At 45.2% G+C, this 21,078-nt stretch overlaps 1 protein-coding gene across 4 annotated transcripts in view; it reads left to right on the top strand.

Moving 5' to 3' along the window:
* Positions 1–21,078, top strand: part of USHBP1 (USH1 protein network component harmonin binding protein 1) — a 152,431-nt gene that overhangs the window by 16,000 nt on the left and 115,353 nt on the right. For 3 of the 4 annotated variants that reach the window (XM_073659616.1, XM_073659617.1, XM_073659614.1), the window contains exons 4-5: positions 10,937–11,095; positions 13,895–14,035. In XM_073659616.1, the coding sequence (XP_073515717.1) occupies positions 10,937–11,095; positions 13,895–14,035 (300 nt within the window). The remainder of the gene's footprint in view (positions 1–10,936; positions 11,096–13,894; positions 14,036–21,078) is intronic. The other variant, XM_073659618.1, reaches the window with a different exon arrangement.

The following is a 21,078-nucleotide window of genomic DNA, read 5'->3' as shown; positions in this document are numbered from 1 at the left end:
GGAGCGCCAACGGGAGGTTAGGGAGGTGAATAAGTGGCTAAAGAGTTGGTGCAAGGCAGAAGGGTTTGGGTTCATGGAGAACTGGGCCGACTTCGCTGTCGGCTACAGGCTCTACCGTAGGGACGGGCTGCACCTCAATGGGGAGGGTGCAGCGGTGCTGGGGAAGAAGATGGCTAATAGGTTGGAGGAGTTTTTAAACTAGAGACGGGGGGGGAAACCAAGGAAATAGGTGGGATGTGAGGCAAGCAAGGGGGAAGGGGAGAAGTGAATATAATGAGGGTGGAGAGGGGGGTGGGGATAGTACAGTTAGATCGTTAGAGAAGAATAGGATGCTAAATAACCCCAAAGTTTTATCTTGCATGCTGACCAACGCAAGAAGCCTGACCAATAAGGCGGATGAGCTGCAGGCGCTTATATCGGAGGAGAGGTATGACATCGTAGGTATAACAGAGACTTGGCTAGACGATAGCTACGACTGGGCGGTAAATTTATTAGATTATAGTTTATTTAGAAGGGACCGGAAACAGGGGAAGGGCGGAGGAGTCTGCTTATATGTAAGGTCACGTCTAAAGCCCAGACTAAGGGAAGATATAGGAGAGGGAGAAGAGGGGGTCGAGTCCATGTGGGTAGAGATAGAGGGGGCAAAAAATAATAATAAAATATTACTGGGGGTCTGCTATAAGCCACCTAATATAACAGAGGAGAATGAGAAACTGCTATTAGGACAAATAGACAAAGTAACAAAACATAATGAGGTGATTGTAATGGGGGACTTCAACTACCCGGATATTGACTGGGAAACAGAAACCTGTAGATCGCAGAAAGGAAAAAGGTTCTTGACAAATATCAAGGATAATTATCTCTCCCAACTAGTGCAGGAACCAACGAGAGGGAAGGCCGTGTTGGACTTAATATTGACTAATAGGCCTGATAGAATAACTGAGGTACAGATAGGGGGGCACCTAGGTAATAGCGATCATAATATTATCAATTTCAAAATGCCCTTCAGTAGGGTTATCAATAAGGGAACAACTAAAACATTAAACTTTAGGAGGGCGAAGTTTGATCAGCTGAAAGAAAACCTTCAACTTATAGACTGGGACAAAGTTCTTAATCAAAGGAATACGAATAGTAAATGGGAAACCTTCAAAAGAATTCTGAATACTCAGTGCGAGAGGTATATACCGTATGGGAATAAAAGGGCCAGAAATAAGAGGAAACCAATATGGTTGAATAAGAACGTAAAAGGGGCGTTAAATAGCAAAAAAGAGGCATTCAAGAGATTAAAACAGGAAAACAGCAAGGAGGCACTAATGTGTTACAAGGAAAAAACGAGAACCTGCAAAAAAACAAATAAAAATAGCGAAGGAGGAAACAGAGAGACGTATTGCTAGGGAAAGTAGATCAAATCCCAAACTGTTCTTTACGTATATAAATAGTAAAAGGATTAAATCGGATAATATTGGACCGATAAAAAGTGATGAAGGCAAAATCATAGAGAAAGATGAGGATAAAGCTAATCTATTAAATAAATTTTTTTCGTCAACTTTCACAAAGGAAAAAGAACTAACAGGAGAAATGAGAAGTGACAAGCTTAATCCTCCACTAAGTATGACAAATCTAACCCAAGCTGGGCTACAGAAACGCCTCAGTAACATTAAAATAAACAAATCACCAGGACCTGATGGCATACACCCACGGGTACTAAGGGAACTAAGTAATGTGATAGACAGACCGTTATATCTTATATTTAAGGACTCTGTTGAGACTGGGTCTGTGCCACTTGATTGGCGACAGGCGAATGTAGTGCCAATATTCAAAAAGGGAGCGAAAAGTGACGCCGGAAACTATCGGCCGGTGAGTCTGACGTCCGTTGTGGGCAAAATTTTTGAAGGCTTTATTAATGAGGCAATCATGGAGCATCTTGATGCTAATAATCTATTAACCCCGAACCAACATGGATTCATGAGGAATCGCTCCTGCCAAACAAACCTGATTAACTTCTACGAGGAGGTTAGCTCTCGAGTAGATCAGGGGGAACCAGTGGATGTCGTGTATCTCGACTTCTCAAAAGCGTTCGATAGCGTGCCACATAATAGGTTGGTATACAAAATGAGAATGATGGGGCTGGGGGAAAATGTCTGCAAGTGGGTAGCTAACTGGCTAAAGGATAGAAGGCAGAGGGTGGTTATAAATGGAATATACTCAGATTGGGTAAGCGTCACTAGTGGGGTACCACAGGGGTCTGTACTAGGCCCAATGTTATTTAATATCTTTATTAACGACATAGTCAACGGGATAAATAGTAAAATATCAATATTTGCAGATGACACAAAGTTATGTAAAACAATTAATACAAAAGAGGACAGTGCAGACCTACAGAGGGATTTGGATAAGCTGGGTAGGTGGAGCATTAAATGGCAAATGAGGTTTAACGAGGAGAAATGTAAGGTCATACATATGGGAAGGAAAAATGGAAGTCACCAGTACTCACTGAATGGGAAATCATTGGGGAATTCAGAGATGGAGAAGGACTTGGGCATCTTGATTGATAGCAAACTAAATTGGAGTGCCCAAAGTCAGGCCGCTGCTGTAAGGGCAAACAGGGTAATGGGATGTATCAGAAGAGGTATAGCTGCAAAGGAGGAGAACATTGTTCTTCCACTGTACAAAGCACTGGTCAGACCACACTTGGAATACTGTGCTCAGTTATGGGCCCCAATATATAGAAAGGATATAAATGAGCTTGAAAAGGTACAAAGGAGGGCAACAAAATTAATAAAGGGAATGGAGGGACTGCAATACCCAGAGAGGTTGGCAAAACTAGGACTATTCAGCCTGGAAAAGAGAAGGTTGAGGGGGGACATAATAAATGTGTACAAATATGTTAGGGGACAGTATAGAGACCTTGGCCGGGATTTGTTCAAAAGGAGGGATATTACGGTAACAAGAGGGCATTCACTAAGACTGGAAGAGAAAAGGTTTCAGCACCAGCATAGGAAGGGGTTCTTTACGGTAAGAGCAGTGAGAATATGGAATTCACTGAGTGAGGAGACGGTAATGTCGGATTCACTAAACCAGTTCAAGCGGGGACTGGATGCATTTCTAGATACCAGGCAGATTTCAGCATATACTTAAAAATAAAATAAAATAGTAGGTTGATACAGGGATTTATTCTGACTGCTGGTTTCAGAGTCGGGAGGGAATTTTTCCTCAGGTGAAGATTGGCCAAATCATTTGGGGTTTTTGCCCTCCTCTGGATCAACCTTAGCAATTACAGAACTAACAGGTCGAACTTGATGGACGCAAGTCTTTATTCGGCTTTACTAACTAACTAACTAACTAAGAGTGTAGCTTCAGGTCAGCATGTATGGATGATGGTGGTGATAGTGCAGGGAATCAGTAGTGACAACGCGGAGTCTTTGCAATGCTGTCTCAGGGTCTTTAATCACAGTTCTTTCACTCCAAGTTATTACTGCAGGTTCATAACTTCCCGCGTCGTCCTGTGTTCACCGAGTGAGGGGCTCAGTCGACTCCCAGGTAGCTCTGGAGCACTTAACAGGACCCCCTTCTGTGTGTCCTCTCTGGCCTCTCTCCTTGTATCTCACACCTAGCAGCACCTCTGTCCAGTGTCCTCAGGCCTTGGCGGGCGACGTGTGTTCCGTCCCCTGGCCCTATGTGGCTACTTTCCTAGTGGCTGGTGTGGACGGCCTGCTGTACTTGAAGTGCTGCAGCCTCCGGTTCCCAGTTGAGCCCTGTAGTCTCTGCTGGTTTGGGCACCCGGTTCCCCTTCTCTGGCCTGACCCCCTTACTCTTCTAGTAACGGCGGGCGTACTGGTGGCTTGCTGCACGGCCCGTACCCCTAGGGTCCCTTCTGTTCCTGGAGCCTTCCTGCTCCCTCTTCCTCTCTCCCAGGCTCAGGCCTGCTGTCTAGGCCCGCCTGTGAAGCAGAGCTCATACAGAGCCTCTGCCCCCTGTCAGCACCTCAGTCTGACTGACTCCTGCTCCTGAACCAAAATGGTTCCTTACTTTTATACTTCCTACTACAGTGCTCCCAGGATGTCCGTCCTCCACCCATCCACTACTTAGTTCCCCCTCTCTAAGTGGTTCCTCCCCACTCCAGCCAGGGATCAGGGACACTTGTGCTCTCCCATAAGAGGCATCTCGCCCTGTCCCCCGGAAATGTGGTGTAGTGGATGTAGTGTAAGGGTCCTGAGCCATATTCCTTCCTTACCTGAGAGTGAGATACCACACCTCTGGGTGAGATGCAATACCTCTGTAGCGACCGAACCCTCAGGGGCGCCACACATGTGCTCAGTGTGAACCTGCTTTCATCTGCGAAGAGCACAGGGCGCCAGTGGCGACTTTGCCGATCCTGGTGTTCTGTGGCAAATGCCAAGCGTCCTGCACGGTGTTGAGCTGTGAGCACAACCCCCATCTGTGGACGTCGGGCCCTCATACCACCCTCATGGAGTCGGTTTCTAACCGTTTGTGCAGACACATGCACATTTGTGGCCTGCTGGAGGTCATTTTGCAGGGCTCTGGCAGTGCTCCTCCTGTTCCACCTTGCACAAAGGCGGAGGTAGCGGTCCTGCTGCTGGATAGTTGCCCTCCTACGGCCCCCTCCATCTGGGACATCATGTCTCGCTCCATCCACCAACGTCATGTTGCACCACAGACTGTCCAGGAGTCGGCGGATGCTTTAGTCCAGATGTGGGAGGAGATCCCACAGGAGACCATCCGCAACCTCATCAGGAGCATGCCCAGGCGTTGTAGGGAGGTCATACAGGCACGTGAAGGCCACACAATACTGAGCCTCATTTTGACTTGTTTTAAGGACATTACATCAAAGTTGGATCAGCCTGTAGTGTGTTTTTCCACTTTAATTTTGGGGGTGACTCCAAATCCAGGCCTCCATTGGTTAATAAATTTGATTTCCATTGATGATTTTTGTGTGATTTTGTTGTCAGCACATTCAACTTTGTACAGAACAAAGTATTCAATGAGAATATTTCATTCATTCAGATCTAGGATGTGTTATTTGAGTGTTCCCTTTATTTTTTTGAGCAGTGTGTGTATATATATATATATATATATATATATATATATATATATATATATATACAGTGGTGGCCAAAAGTATTGGCACCCCTGCAATTCTGTCAGATAATACTCAGTTTCTTCCTGAAAATGATTGCAATCACAAATTCTTTGGTCTTATTATCTTCATTTAATTTGCTTGCAAGGAAAAAACACAAAAGAGAATGAAGCAAAAATCAAATCATTGATCATTTCACACAAAACTCCAAAAATGGGCCAGACAAAAGTATTGGCACCCTCAGCCTAATACTTGGTTGCACAACCTTTAGCCAAAATAACTGCGAACAACCGCTTCCGGTAACCATCAATGAGTTTCTTACAATGCTCTGCTGGAATTGTAGACCATTCTTCTTTGGCAAACTGCTCCAGGTCCCTGATATTTGAAGGGTGCCTTCTCCAAACTTCCATTTTGAGATCTTTCCACAGGTGTTCTATGGGATTCAGGTCTGGACTCATTGCTGGCCACCTTAGATGTCTCCAGTGCTTTCTCTCAAACCATTTTATAGTGCTTTTGGAAGTGTGTTTTGGGTCATTGTCCTGCTGGAAGACCCATGACCTCTGAGGGAGACCCAGCTTTCTCTCGCTGGGCCCTACATTATGCTGCAAAATTTGTTGGCAGTCTTCAGACTTCATAATGCCATGCACACGGTCAAGCAGTCCAGTGCGAGAGGCAGCAAAGCAACCCCAAAACATCAGGGAATCTCTGCCATGTTTGACTGTAGGGACCGTGTTCTTTTCTTTGAATGCCTCTTTTTTTTCCTGTACACTCTATGTTGATGCTTTTTGCCAAAAAGCTCTACTTTTGTCTCATCTGACCAGAGAACATTCTTCCAAAACGTTTTAGGCTTTCTCAAGTAAGTTTTGGCAAACTCCAGCCTGGCTTTTTTATGTCTCGGGGTAAGAAGTGGGGTCTTCCTGGGTATCCTACCATACAGTCCCTTATCATTCAGACGCCGACGGATAGTACGGGTTGACACTGTTGTACCCTCGGACTGCAGGGCAGCTTGAACTTGTTTGGATGTTAGTCGGGGTTCTTTATCCACCATCCGCACAATCTTGCGTTAAAATCTCTCGTCAATTTTTCTTTTCCGTCCACATCTAGGGAGGTTAGCCACAGTGCCATGGGCTTTAAAACCCCTTACTTACCGGGGACGTATTAGTACGCATATTTGCGTGCCCCGGGTTCAGTGAGGGCTGCTGCGCTGAACGCTCACTGAACGGAGCACATGTCAGCTGATTCTTACAGCTGACATGTGCCCGCAACAGCCGCGGGTGGAATCGCGATCCACCCGCGGCTGTTAACATGTTAAATGCCGCTGTCAATCTCCGACAGCAGCATTTAGCGCGCGCTTCCGGGTAGCGCGTCATAAGCCCCGCCCACCGGCGACCCCGTCACGTGATCGCGGGTCGCCGATGGGCGTGCATGACAACCCAGGGTCTGCAGCAGACGCCTGTGGTTGTCATGATCTTGTCGCTATGAGCGCCACCTAGTGGTCGGCGCTCATAGCACAGAACCATTTCTGCTGCATGCAGGGGACCTGCTCGTCCCCTGTATGTAGCAGAGGCGATCGGATAGTTGCTGCTTCTAGTCTCCTATGAAGACTATAGAAGCATGCAAAAAGTAAAAAAAAAAAGTTTTTAAAAATATAAAAAAAAATAAAAAAATATAAAAGTTTAAATCACCCCCCTTTCGCCCCATTCAAAATAAAATATATAAAAAAAAAACCCACATACACATATTTGGTATCGCCGCGTTCAGAATCGCCCGATCTATCAATATAAGAAAAGAATTAATCCGATCGGTAAACGGCGTAACGAGAAAAAAATTCTAAACGCCAGAATTACGTTTTTTGGTCGCCGCAAAATTGCAATAAAATGCAATAACGGGCGATCAAAACATCGGATCTACCCCAAATGTTATCAATAAAAACGTTTGCCCGGTGCGCAAAAAATAAGCCATCAAGCAGCCCCAGATCACGAAAAATGGAGACGCTACGGGTCTTAGAAAATGGCGCTATTTTTTTATTTTTTTTTTTACCAAATTTTGGAATTTTTTTTCACCACTTAAATATAAAAGAACCTGTTCATGTTTGGTGTCTATGAACTCGTAATGACCTGTAGAATAAGAAGGGCAGGTCAGTTTTAGCATTCAGTGAACGTGGTAAAAAAAATAAATAAAAAACAACTGTGGTATTGCACTTTTTTGCAATTTTACCGCACTTGGTATTTTTTTCCCATTTTCCCGTAGAGGATATGGTAAAACTAGTAAGGCGTTGAAAAGTACAACTCGTCCCGCAAAAAATAAGCCCTCACATGGCCATATTGACCAAAAAATAAAAACGCTATGGCTCTGGGAACAAGGGGAGCAAAAACGAAAATGCAAAAACGGAAAATGCTCCGGGGCTTAAGGAGTTAAACTTCTTGATGACACTGCGCACGGAAGACACAGGAACATTCAGGTCTTTGGAGATGGACTTGTAGCCTTGAGATTGCTCATGCTTCCTCACAATTTGGTTTCTCAAGTCCTCAGACAGTTCTTTGGTCTTCTTTCTTTTCTCCATGCTCAATGTGGTACACACAAGGACACAGGACAGAGGTTGAGTCAACTTTAATTCATGTTAACTGGCTGCAAGTGTGATTTAGTTATTGCCAACACCTGCTAGGTGCCACAGGTAAGTTTCAGGTGCTGTTAATTACACGAATTAGAGAAGCATCACATGATTTTTCAAACAGTGCCAATACTTTTGTCCACCCCCTTTTTTAGGTTTGGTGTGGAATTGTATCCAATTTGGCTTTAGGACAATTCTTTTTGTGTTTTTTCATTGAAGACAAATTAAATGAAGATAATAATACCAAAGAATTTGTGATTGCAATCATTTTCAGGAAGAAACTGAGTATTATCTGACAGAATTGCAGGGGTGCCAATACTTTTGGCCACCACTGTATATATATACAGTATAAATATATATTTTTTACAAAGGAAATGTGTCATCTTTAACTTCAACCCTTTTAGAGATCATTTCATGTTCAACTTGCTTAACTGTTCAGAATAACAGTAATTTTGACCAGGGGTGCCCAAACTTTTACATGCTACTGCATGGTTATTAAATCTATGTATCATTTATAATTGTTTATTCTGGTAAACTGAAGTGGTCAGCAGATTTTTACATATGGAAGTGGTGGCATGGCTGTGTGGGCTCTTGTTCTTCAATAAAAATTGTACCATTTTTGTAGAGATTGAATGTGTCAATTGACGCGCCCCCTGGGCCGCGTGGGAAACCCGGAACCGGGCCTTTTTGTGGATGCTGGGGGTTGTAGTCACCGTGGCGGCGACCCGGTCCCGTGGCTCAGGGTGGTCAAACCAGCGGCAGTCTATTTATGCGGTTTTTATGATTAAATGTCCGACTACGCCACCCGTGGATTGCGGCCAGGATGAACCGCCGCTGCAGGGCAGACCACTGAGGCTGGTGTTTTGGGTGCAGCAGAGTGTAGTACAACTCCCCACGGGAGGAGTATAGCCTCAGGGCAGTGTAGAGTGATGATGGTGGTTGTGGTGCGGGGCGTCCCAGTACTAGTAGTGCTGACGCGGTGAGAAAGCACAGAGACAAGGTGTTGCAGTTCAGGTTCTTTACTCACAGTTCTCATCCAGGTCACTTGTGCACAGGTAGCACCGCCTGAGCCATGCTGCGTCCACCAGGCAGGGGGCTCGATCAACCCCCAGGCAATTCCGGAGTGTGGCACAGGACTCCCTTCTATCCTTTCGTCAGCCGTGCCCCACCAGTGACACTACTTCTGTCCAGCTGCCTCGGGTCTTCTCCTGGGAGGACTGGGTGTCCACTTCCCTGACCCTATGTGGTGTGCCTTCCTAGTAGGTGTAGTGAGGGGTCGCACCAGTAAATGATCACGACCACCGGTTCTTGGTTAAAGATTAGTCACCTCCACCAACTTGGGATCCGGTACCCTGTTCTGCTAACCCGTCACCCGTAATCTCCTGGGTCCTTAGGGTTCCTTCTGCCTTCGTGTCTCTGGGCCTCTCTTGGTGTTCTGTTCCTTCTTACTTTCCTTTCTGTTCTCCTCTCTTCTCTCGGGCCCCGGCCTCTACTCTAGGCCTGGCCCTGGAGCAGAGCTCCTGCAGAGCCTCTCCTCACAGACTGCACTCCTTCTCTGCACGACTGAACTCTATCTCTTCTTCTAAGATGGTGCCCACCTCTTATACCTCCCTCTCTGTGTATGAGCCCAGGTGACTTGCAACCAATGGGCTTCTACCTATGCCCAGAAACCGTCCCCTCCTGCTCCTACATCACTGGGTTTTCCTCCCCCCTCCCCACTCCAGCCAGGGACATGATCTGTCGTGCCTGCATTACTGTACTAATGGGAGCACCATTGAGCTGTCCCCCGGAAATGGGGTGTGTGTGATGCATGCAGCTAGCTGAGTCCCGGTCCACACACCATCCTTACCCGGGAGTGGGATATCACACCTCTGGTTGAGGTGCAATACCTCTGTAGCGACCGAACCCTCGGGGCGCTACACAATCATGAGTACTCTGGTGTAGAAGCATATGGAAATCAGGCTGGGAATGCACTAGGGGTGTGTCAATGCATGTGGAAGAAGAATATCAAGTATAATGACACACCCTTAGTGCCCTTCCAGTCTGATTTGTATATGGCTGCCAAGCTACATTCCTCATGACTGGCACATCAAGTCTCTACAATAAAAGAGTACCATTTTTATTGGAGGACAAACGGCTATACAGCCATACCACTACTTCCAAATGTAAAAATGCGCTGGTAGGTTCTCTTTAGTTCCCTTTAAGTATTCATTTTTATTCAGCTGTATTTCTACTAAAGTTGCGGAAAATTCTTTAGTATGCAATCCATGTTCTTCATAATTTTTTTATTACAAACAGTTTGTAACTATACAATATCAAGAAGTAAGGCCACCACTGTGAGGCAGGAGCGGTAGGTTATCTTGCTTGCACAGTTTCCCACATCTAATTTCTTCTGAGGATGACTGAGTTCGCAGGAGCACACATTCTGGCCCATGCCAGTTAGGCCCTTGTCAAGTCACCTCTCATCAGCTCTATTGAGTTCTATAGGACAGCCCCTGATCACACAGTAGCTCAGGAGCTGCACTGTCAGTGAAGAACGTCTGCAGCACTCCCTGAATAAGGAGTAGCCTGCAACAGAACTGGAGGTGAGGTGAAACAGCAAGGAGAGACAACCCATTTAACTACCTGTTTTAGTAACTGCAAATTGAAAGAAAATACTTAAGATTTTAAACCAAGACTAGGATTAAATCCCATCAAGGACAACATCTGCAACGAGTTTGTATGTTCTCCCCATGTTTGCTTGGGTTTCCTCCGGTTTCCTCCCACACTCCAAAGACATACTGATAGGGAATGTAGATTGTGAGCCCCAATGGGGACAGTGATAATGTCTGTAAATTGTCTGAATTGTAAAGCGCTGCGGAATATGTTGGCGCTATATAAATAAAAAGATTATTATTATTAAAGGTCAGTCCTACATTGTTTCCTTAACTATGTACACGCGCCTACCCTTCAAGTGTATACAGTAGGCTAAGTGCACAAAACAATGTGTACCTAACTTTAGTGCATTAAGAGCTTCTAGGAGGTTCTGTTGTTGCGTTCATAATAATGGTGAAAGAAAGCACATGCATTATGACTGCCTAAAAGTGGCCTTAGTTTTTGTTCAACTTTGAATTTTAGTATGCAAGTCTGAACAAGGCTTGTACTTGAGTTTAAGCAGTAGTTCAATAAGCAGTGACACCAGTATATAAAGACTATTGGCACTAATAAGGCAAACTCTTTTCATACAGAGTTCTGTTGATGATAAGGTTTTACAGTCTGAAATTACACAATTCCAGGAGAATAATACAGCATTAAGGGTCAAACTGAGGCTGGCAGACAAGGAACTCAGCAGGTCAAGAGCCACACTCAGTGTCTTCAAGGAGGAAAAGGACAAACTACAAATCAAGGTGATTACTTTTGTTAATATAATTATAAGGATGTATCCCATGGTATGCTGTCATCGAAGCACAAAAACAATGAGACTGTCTCAGTGCTAGTGGTGAATCTCTGTGCCCCTATAGTATTTTTAGCAATGTGTTGCTTCACCCTTCTGTTTTTATGTTCATATCCAATGTTGAAAATATCACTCATAGGTAAATGCAAACAGCCTCTTAAAGGGAATCTGTCAACAGGTTTTTGCTTCCTCATCTGAGAGCAGCATGGTGTAGTGTCTCTCATTCCAACGCTATATCACTTATTGAGCTGTTTGCTGTAGTTTTTATAAAACCATTGCTTTATCTGCTGCAGATCTACCAGTTCTCCGAATGCTGAGCTCTGTCTCATCCCACCCCCACTACCGATTGACAGTTTTTTTTGTGTACAACTTGCACAAAGCTGCCAATTAGTAGTGGAGCCGGTTTATACAGAGCTCATAAATATGGGAGACTACATGGCAGCAATAGGAGATTATCACTAGTCCTCTAGTGATAATCTCCTGTTGATAAAACAGTGATTGTATGAAAACTATAGCAACCAGCCCAGTAATTGATACATTACAAGAATCAGGGTCTCCGCCCCTACATCATGCTGCCTGAGATTAGATAGCAAAAACCTGGTAAGTGATTCGCTTTCTTCCATTCTTTGCACTTGGCTTGGACATGTGAATTCCTAAGGGAAAAATAACAGATAATCACTCTTAGTATTACAGGGAAAAATATTGCAAAACAAATATTTTATCTTACATTTCTGAAAAAAGCACTGGGTGCATAAATTACTCAGCATTTTAACTGTAATAAGAGAGTCTTCCATATACCGTAACTACAATTTTTTTAAGCTGTTGGTTTCCCTTCTGGGATCACACTGAGAAAGACGGCTCAATTGACTCCAAGCAATTTTTTGTAATTTGTAACTAAGACCTATTGAAGGTAATTAAAGGGAACCTGTCACCAGAAAAAATGATATTAGCCTGCAGATATGGGGTCCATCTGCCTGTTAATAGCGTTATAATGCTGGCCGGTGCCTGCACGTAGCCTAACGCTGCGGGGAGAAAATAAACTTTTTTTCTGCCCAGCAGCGTTCTGGTTTCAGTCACGGGGGCGGTGCCGGCACTGGTTCAGTCACCGCTCTAAGTATACAGAGCAGCGGCTGTAACTGCACCCCTGTCCCTGACCGACAGCTGAGCCCCAATGCCGAGGAAGTGTCAGTCAGGGCCGGTGCACAGTTACAGCCACCGCTCTGTATACTTAGAGCGGTGACTGAACCCGCGCCGGCGCTGCCCCGTGACTGAAACCGCGCCCCCAGCTGTCACTCAGGGCCAGGAGGTTGGTTTCAGTCATGGGGGCGCCCAGCTCAGGGCCGAGGGAGCGGTTACAGCCGCCGCTCTGTATTCTCAGAGCAGTGACTGAACCTGCGCTGACTCCGCCCCCTGAATATAACAGGAACGCTGCTGGGGAGAATAAAGTTCATTTTCTCCCCACAGCTTTAGGCTACATGCAGGCACCAGCTAGCCTTATAACGCTATTAACCTGCAGTTTAAGCCCATATCTGCAGATTAATAGCATTTTTTCCGGTAACAGGTTCCCTTTAAGGAAGACTTTTCACTGAATTTTTTTAATTTAAACTTGAGTACCTCTTCCAATTGATGCTGCTTCACTAATTCTGGACCAGTTTTTCTTTTTCTGTTGTGCTCCTCGGTTCCAAAGTTATGCCCCCAGTAAAAAGAGCACCCAATATGCAAATTTTTCCTTTAACCAACTGGGCAAATCCCACAGAACTTTCTGACTGCGTTTGCTTTTTCTCCTCTAGTACGCTTGTCAATCAAAACATTGTCATATCATAGACAGATAAACCAAACGCCCACAGAGAAGGTACCAGCCTGGTTATGCATGTTCTCCTGAGATGAGGTCTGTTTCACAAGAACACGCAGAGAACTCCACAGTCACCGCTTCCCCTATTGCTTTTGGAGTATCAAAGCACAGGAGAGAGGAGTGTCATTGGTCAGTGTCATAGAGGAGAAAAAGATAATGGCCACTGAGAAGTTCTGTGTAATAAACCCATTGTTTTAAGGGAAAAGATACATATTGTGCACTCTTTATTACCAAGGGACAATGGAACAGAAGGCCATAGAAAAAAAAGAAAATCTGTTGTAGAATTAGTGGAGCAATGATGATTAGAGGAGGTGCTCAGCTTAAATTTAAAAAAAAATTCAGTGAATAGAGTTGCAGCTCCTGTAAAATTGCTCTTATTTTAAGTGTACTGAATTAATGGTAATTAAAGGGAAATCTATCACCAGGTTTTTATTACCTCATTTGCATAATGTAGGAAAAGAGACCCCGATTCCAACGATGTATCACTTAGTTTACTGGGTGCAGCAGTTGTGACACAATCAGTATTTAGATGTAGCATGTAGCAGAACTCAGAAAGCTAACCCTGCCCACCCTACAGCTTTTTGTTTACATTTTCTCGCTGACAGTAGGAGGCGTGGTTCACAGGAGTTGTAGTTCAGACAGTGATAATCTCCTGGTGATAAAACATTCATTCTATAGAATTAACAGCATACAACCTAATGAGCGACACATCCCTGAAATCTATGTCTCAGCCCCTACCTCATACTGTCCTCAGATTACATAGCAAAATCATGCTGACAGATTCCCTTTAAGATAAAACAGTATATATACTCCTCTATAATTACAGCAGTATCAGTAGATACAACATTTTACAACGCTAAGATAATATAGTTTTCATGGATTCTTTTTTTAATTTTCTAGTTAAATCATTTACAAGACATTTTGCAAGATAAAGGTCTTTCTCCTGCAACAGTGTCTCCCCCTGGTAATCCTGTATTGGAAGACCTAAATAGTTTTACATCTGATCATCATCATATACTGAGTGAGTTTAATCTTCATCAGGTAAGAGAATTGTAACCAAGAAGTCCAACATATAAGTAACGAAAAAGAGAAAAATTAGAAAAATTTACACTTAATAATTAAAATAATTGTTTTACTTAAATCAATAGCACATGTAATTTTATGAACATTTGTGATATATCTTGTTAGAAAACATAAAGCTGTATCTTTCTCACGTTCTAGCAGTCAGTAATTCCCCTCTTCCTACACACAGGTTTTCTGTAAATGTTCACAAGCCGTGTCACTCACCGATCTAGTCCAGTTTTGAAACAGTAAGAAGGAGGGAGATACAGCTGAAGTCTGTGGAGTAGCTGCCAGGGGTGGCAGAGGTGGCCCATTGTGGGTCCCAGAGCGACCACCACTCTTAACTGTATTGGCATCCAATGGCATAAATAGAGTCCGATAAGCCCCGGTGCTAAATTTGGACCTGGGCCCCCCCCACTATGTATGTTGATCAGATGTATGGGCCCTTGTAGTGTTCTAAATCATATAAGGACATACAGTTATATGAAAAAGTTTGGGCACCCCTATTAATCTTAAGCTTAATGTTTTATTAAAATTGGTGTTTTTGCAACAGCTATTTCAGTTTGATATATGTAATAACTGTTGGACACAGTAATGTTTCTGCCTTGAAATGAGGTTTATTGTACTAGCAGAAAATGTGCAATCTGCATTCAAACAAAATTTGACAGGTGCATAAGTATGGGCACCTCACCAGAAAAGTGACATTAATATTTAGTAGATCCTCCTTTTGCAAAAATAACAGCCTCTAGTCGCTTCCTGAAGCTTTTAATGATTTCCTGGATCTTCGATGAAGGTATTTTTGACCATTCCTCTTTACAAAACAATTCCAGTTCAGTTAAGTTTGATGGTCGCCAAGCATGGACAGCCCTCTTCAAATGATCCCACAGATGTTCAATGATATTCAGGTCTGGGGACTGGGATGGCCATTCCAGAACATTGTAATTGTTCCTCTGCATGAATGCCTGAGTAGATTTGGAGCGGTGTTTTGAATCATTGTCTTGCTGAAAGATCCATCCCCTGCGTAACTTCAACTTTGTCACTGATTCTTGAACATCATTGTCAAGAATCTGCTGATACTGAGTGGAATCCATGCGTCCCTCAACTTTAACAAGATTCCCGGTGCCGGCATTGGCCACACAGCCCCAAAGCATGATGGAACCTTCACCAAATTTTACTGTGGGTAGCAAGTGTTTTTCTTGGAATGCTGTGTTTTTTTTGCCGCCATGCATAGCGCCTTTTTGTATGACCAAACAACTCAATCTTGGTTTCATCAGTCCACAGTACCTTCTTCCAAAAAGAAATTGGCTTCTCCAAATGTGCTTTTGCATACCTCAGCCGACTCTGTTTGTGGCGTGCTTGCAGAAACGGCTTCTTTCGCATCACTCTCCCATACAGCTTCTCCTTGTGCAAAGTGCGTTGTACAGTTGACCGATGCACAGTGACACCATCTGCAGCAAGTTGATGCTGCAGCTCTCTGGAGGTGGTCTGAGGATTGTCCTTGACTGATCTCACCATTCTTCTTCTCTGCCTTTCTGATGTTTGTCTTGGCCTGCCACTTCTGGCCTTAACAAGAACTGTCCCTGTGTTCTTCCATTTCCTTACTATGTTCCTCACAGTGGAAACTGACAGATTAAATCTCTGAGACCGCTTTTTGTATCCTTCCCTTGAACAACTATGTTGAATAATCTTTGTTTTCAGATCATTTGACAGTTGTTTTGAGGAGCCCATGATGCCACTCTTCAGAGGAGATTCAAACAGGAGAACAACTTGCAAGTGGCCACTTTAAGTAGCTTTTCTCATGATTGCATACACCTGGCTATGATGTTCAAAGCTCAATGAGGTTACAAAACCAAAAAAAGTGCTTTAGTAAGTCAGTAAAAAGTAGGTAGGAGTATTTAAAACAAGAAAATGATAAGGGTGCCCATACTTATGCACCTGTCAAATTTTGTTTGAATGCAGATTGCACATTTTCTGTTACTACAATAAACCTCATTTCAAGGCAGAAACATTACTGTGTCCAACAGTTATTACTTATATCAAACTGAAATAGCTGTTGCAAAAACACCAATTTTTATAAAACATTAAGCTTAAGATTAATAGGGGTGCCCAAACTTTTTCATATAACTGTATGTGTTGACCCCCTCCCCCATTATGTAGTCATGTCCCCCATCCTGGTCCCCTTCCAGGTATATACTGTATGTCCCCCATCCTGGGCCCTTTTATGATGTATATGTCCCCCATCCTGGGCATCCTGGTTTATATGTTCCTTATCCTGGTATATATGTCCCCCATCCTGAGCTCATCCTGGTATATATGTCCCCCATCCTTGGCCCCTTCCTGGTATATATATCCCCCATCCTGACACCCCTCTTTGTGTATATAGTGGCTTGCGAAAGTATTCACCCCCTTGGCTGGTTACCTATTTTGTTACATTACAACTTGTGTTTAAATATTTTTGTAATCCGATTTGTGTGTGATGCATCAGCACTAAATAGTCTAAGTTAGTGTAGTGAAGTGAGAAAAATGTAACTATAAATTAAATGTATGGGATTAAATAACTAAAAATTGGAATGTGCATAAGTATTCACCCCTTTTGCTATGATGCCCCTAAAAACTCCTGGTGCAAGCAATTATCTTCATAAGTCACATGCTTAGTGAAAGGAAGTCCACCTGTGTGCAATCTAAGTGTCACATGGTCTGTCAGTATATGCATATCTTTTCTGAAAGGCCACAGAGGCCTTAACACCATTAAGCAAGAGGCACCACTAACCAAACAAAACAAAGAACACCAAGAAGATCTCCAAACAAGTCAGGGAAAAAGTTGTTCAGACGTACAAGTCAGGGTTGAGTTATAAAAAAATATCCCAATCTCTGATGATCCCCCAGAGGACCATCAAATACATTATCATAAAAAGGAATGAACATGGTACCACAACAAACCTGCCAAGAGAAGGCTGCCCACCAAAACTCTCAGCCCGAGCAAGGAGGGCATTTATCAGAGAGGCAGCACAGAGACCAAAGGTAACCCTGAAGGTGCTGCAGAGTTCCCAAGCAGAGACTGGAGTATCTGTCCATACGACAACAATAAGGCGTATACTCGATAGAGGTGGCCTTTATGGAAGAGTGGGCAGAAAAAAACCTTTACCTTACACACAAAAATTGAAAGGCTCTTTTTGAGTTTGCCAAAAGACATGTGGGAAACTCCCCAAATGTATGGAGGAAGGAGCTGTGGTCAGATGAGACCACAATTGAAAATTTTTGCCAACAAGGCAAACGCTATGTCTGGTGCCAAACCAAGCTCATCATCCCAAGATCACCATCCCAACCATAAAACATGGTGGTGGCAGCATCATGCTGTGGAGATGTTTTTCGGCAGCAGGTACAGGGAAAATTGTCTGAGTCAAGGGGGAGATGGCTGGTGTGAAATTCAGGGATATTCTTGAACAAAACCTGTTTCAGTCTGTCAGTGATTTGAGACTGGGACGGAAGTTCATCTTCCAACAAGACAATGACCCAAAGCATACTGCTAAAGCAACACTCGAGTGGTTTAAGGAGAAACGTGTAAATGTTTTGGAGTGGCCTAGTCAAAGCTCAGACCTTAATCCAGTTGAGAATCTGTGGTCAGACTTGAGGATTGCTGTTCACTAGAGGAAACTATCTAACTTGAAGGAGTTGGAGCAGTTTTGACTTGAGGAATGGGCAAAAATCCCAGTGCCAAGATCTGGAAAACTCATCAAGACTTATCTAAAGCGACTTGCAGCTGTAATTGCTGCAGAAGGAGGCTGTACAATGTACTGCATGCAGGAAACAGAAAATATTTTCAGCTCACCCTTGTGTCTGAGTCCATTCAGTCCTTGGAGTACGGAAAAACGTCCCTGTCAGACGTGAGTAGCAGCTTGCAGGTTCAAAGGAAGATCCAGCTCCAGCAGGTAAAATTTTAAATATCTCTTTATTAGAAAAATCCATTAAATATGGGCACTTGTTCAGACCAATTCATTTAGTCAAAGTGGAGGAAAAAGATGCCAGTGAAGGACAACTGTTCAATGGATTTTTCTAAAAAGAGATATTTTTAATTTTACCTTGCTGGAGCTGGATTTCCTTTCAACTTGCAAGCTGTAGAAAAGTACTGACATTAGGAGGGTGAATAGTTATGCACACTGAAATTTTTAGTTATTTTGTCCTATTTGTTGTTTGCGTCACAATAAAAAGAAAAACAAATGTTCACAGTTGTAGGCATGTTTTTTACATGAACTGATGCAAAGCCTAAAAAAGCCCAGTGAAATTCCAGGTTGTAAGGTAGCAAAACACAAAAAATGCCAAGGGGGTGAATACTTTCGCAAGCCACTGTGTAACATACCTGGCGGCGTACTTGCATAGTGCACCATCTTCCACTATGCAAGATCGCAAACTTAATCTTCAGTCCAGTCTGCCAGCCTGGCTTCTGTTCATGCTGTCTGCTTGTCCCTGTCCTGACTGCTTAGGGCGGCGGCCCGGTTACTTCCTGTTTTTTGTAGCTGCTGTGGGCACACCTCTAATGCGTCCTCAGCCTATTGCTGTCTGTCACTGGATATTTAAACCAGCTCCACCTTGAATCTGGTGCCTGAGCAACTCTTATCCTCAGAGGGCTCCTTGCCTCTGATGTGCCAGGTCCTGTTCTGTTTTTCCTGCCTGTCCGCCTTCCTGGAGACTGTATTCCCAGGCCTGTCTGAACACGCTCCTAGCCTGTTCGTCCTGCCTTCTGGGGGCCGCATACCCAGACCTGTTATCTGTGTCTTCTAGCCTGTTTGTCCGCCATTCTGGGGGCCGCATACCCAGACTCACTCCTGTATCTCGCTGAGTCTGAACCTGCACCTAACTCCTACTCGTTGTCGCTGTATTTCCGTTTGTGAGTTTGGAGTCCACTCGCTACTTCTTTGCAAGTACCTCGTGTGTATCTGGTTCTGCCTTTCCCTTCCAGTCTGTTCCGTGTGAACAGAGCCCTGTTCCCTCTGCTCTGCCTTTGCTCACCGCTCCGGCGGTTTCCCTCCGCTCTGTCTTTGCTCACCGCTTCGGCGGCTTCCCCCCTGCTCTGTCTTGCTTACCGCCCTGGCGGTTTATCTCTGCTCTGCCTTACTTACCGCTCCGGCGGTTCCTGCCCGCTCTGCCTTATCCACCGCACCTGCGGTTTCGCTCTGCTCAGCCTTGTCCACCGCACCTGCGGTTTCGCTCTGCTCAACCTTGTCCACCGCACCTGCGGTTTCGCTCTGCTCAGCCCTGTCCACCGCACCTGCGGTTTCGCTCTGTTCAGCCTTGTCCACCGCATCTGCGGTTTCGCTCTGCTCAGCCTTGTCCACCGCACCTGCGGTTTCGCTCTGCTCAGCCTTGTCCACCGCACCTGCGGTTTCGCTCTGCTCAGCCCTGTCCACCGCACCTGCGGTTTCGCTCTGCTCAGCCTTGTCCACCGCACCTGCGGTTTCGCTCTGCTCAGCCTTGTCCACCGCACCTGCAGTTTCGCTCTGCTCAGCCTTGTCGACCGCACCTGCGGTTTCGCTCTGCTCAGCCTTGTCCACCGCATCTGCGGTTTCGCTCTGCTCAGCCTTGTCCACCGCACCTGCGGTTTCGCTCTGCTCAGCCTTGTCCACCGCACCTGCGGTTTCGCTCTGCTCAGCCTTGTCCACCACACCTGCGGTTTCGCTCTGCTCAGCCTTGTCCACCGCATCTGCGGTTTCGCTCTGCTCAGCCTTGTTCACCGCACCTGCGGTTTCGCTCTGCTCAGCCTTGTCCACCGCACCTGCGGTTTCGCTCTGCTCAGCCTTGTCCACCGCAGCTGCGGTTTCGCTCTTCTCAGCCTTGTCCACCGCACCTGCGGTTTCACTTTACTCTGCTTGACTACCGCATCTGCGGCTCTGAACCCGTCTCCCAGTCTGTACTGGACCCTATTCAGCCTGTGCTCTAACCTGCCAGTTCCTGTATTCCCCGGTGTGGGTCAACAGCCGTGTCCGGGGTCTGACCTGGAGTGGCACCTGGTCCCTCTGCTCGGTTCCTCCCTGGTGCACGGCGTCGTAGCCGTCGTGCGACCTGGGTCGGATCGGGTTGATAATTAGTTACGCCCCTCCAGGCACTCTCCGGTTCATGGCACAGTGGAATCACTAAATCACGCACACGCCAGTCAGTCCGGGCGTGTGCATAACACACTGTATGTCCCCCATCCTATTATATATGTCCCCCATCCTGGACCCCTTCCTGGTATATATGTCCCCCATCATGGTATATATGTCCACCATCCTGGGCCCCTTCCTGGTGTATATGTCTCCCAACCTGGTATACCGTATATGTTCACCATCCTGGTTTATATGTCTCCCATCCTGGGACCATACTGGCAGGGCGTACATAGGAATCATGGGGCCCCATAGCAGAAGCTCTAATTGGGCCCCCCCCCCCAAAAAAAAAATGTAAATAATTGTCGGGGTCACAGATGAGCAGATCTCACTACTTTCCAGCCTTTACATAGTAATTTTTCTCCTGCTGAAATCCTAGATTCCTTTTTCATTGCCCCATAAAGTATGATGCCAACAAAAGTGCCCCCAAACACAGTATGATACCCCCATGGTGAATTCCTCCACATGCACAGTATGATGACCCTACTGTACCCCACCTCAACTCCCAGGGCAAAGTATGCTGACCCCAACACAGTATGATCCCCCAACTGTGACCCCCACACAGCCCTCCATGCAGTATAATGGGCCTATATGCAGTATAGTGGCCCCACACCTCTCCACACTCCACAGAGTATAATGCACTCGCCATGGTCCTCCATACAGTATAAGGCACTCGCCATGGTCGTCCACACAGTATAATGCACTCGCCATGGTCCTCCACACAGTATAATGCACTCGTCATGGTCCTCCACACAGTATAATGCACTCGCCATGGTCCTCCACTCAGTATAATGCACTCGCCATGGTCCTCCACACAGTATAATGCACTCACCATGGTCCTCCACACAGTATAATGCACTCGCCATGATCCTCCACACAGTATAA

Source organism: Phyllobates terribilis, unplaced genomic scaffold, assembly GCF_046119375.1.
Source record: "Phyllobates terribilis strain yellow unplaced genomic scaffold, ASM4611937v1 Scaffold_1__5_contigs__length_1240528914, whole genome shotgun sequence".
In the NCBI taxonomy this organism is placed as follows: Eukaryota; Metazoa; Chordata; class Amphibia; order Anura; family Dendrobatidae; genus Phyllobates; species Phyllobates terribilis.
The sequence above is the reverse complement of the archived record's forward strand: the minus strand, read 5'-3'. Positions and strand labels throughout refer to the sequence as shown.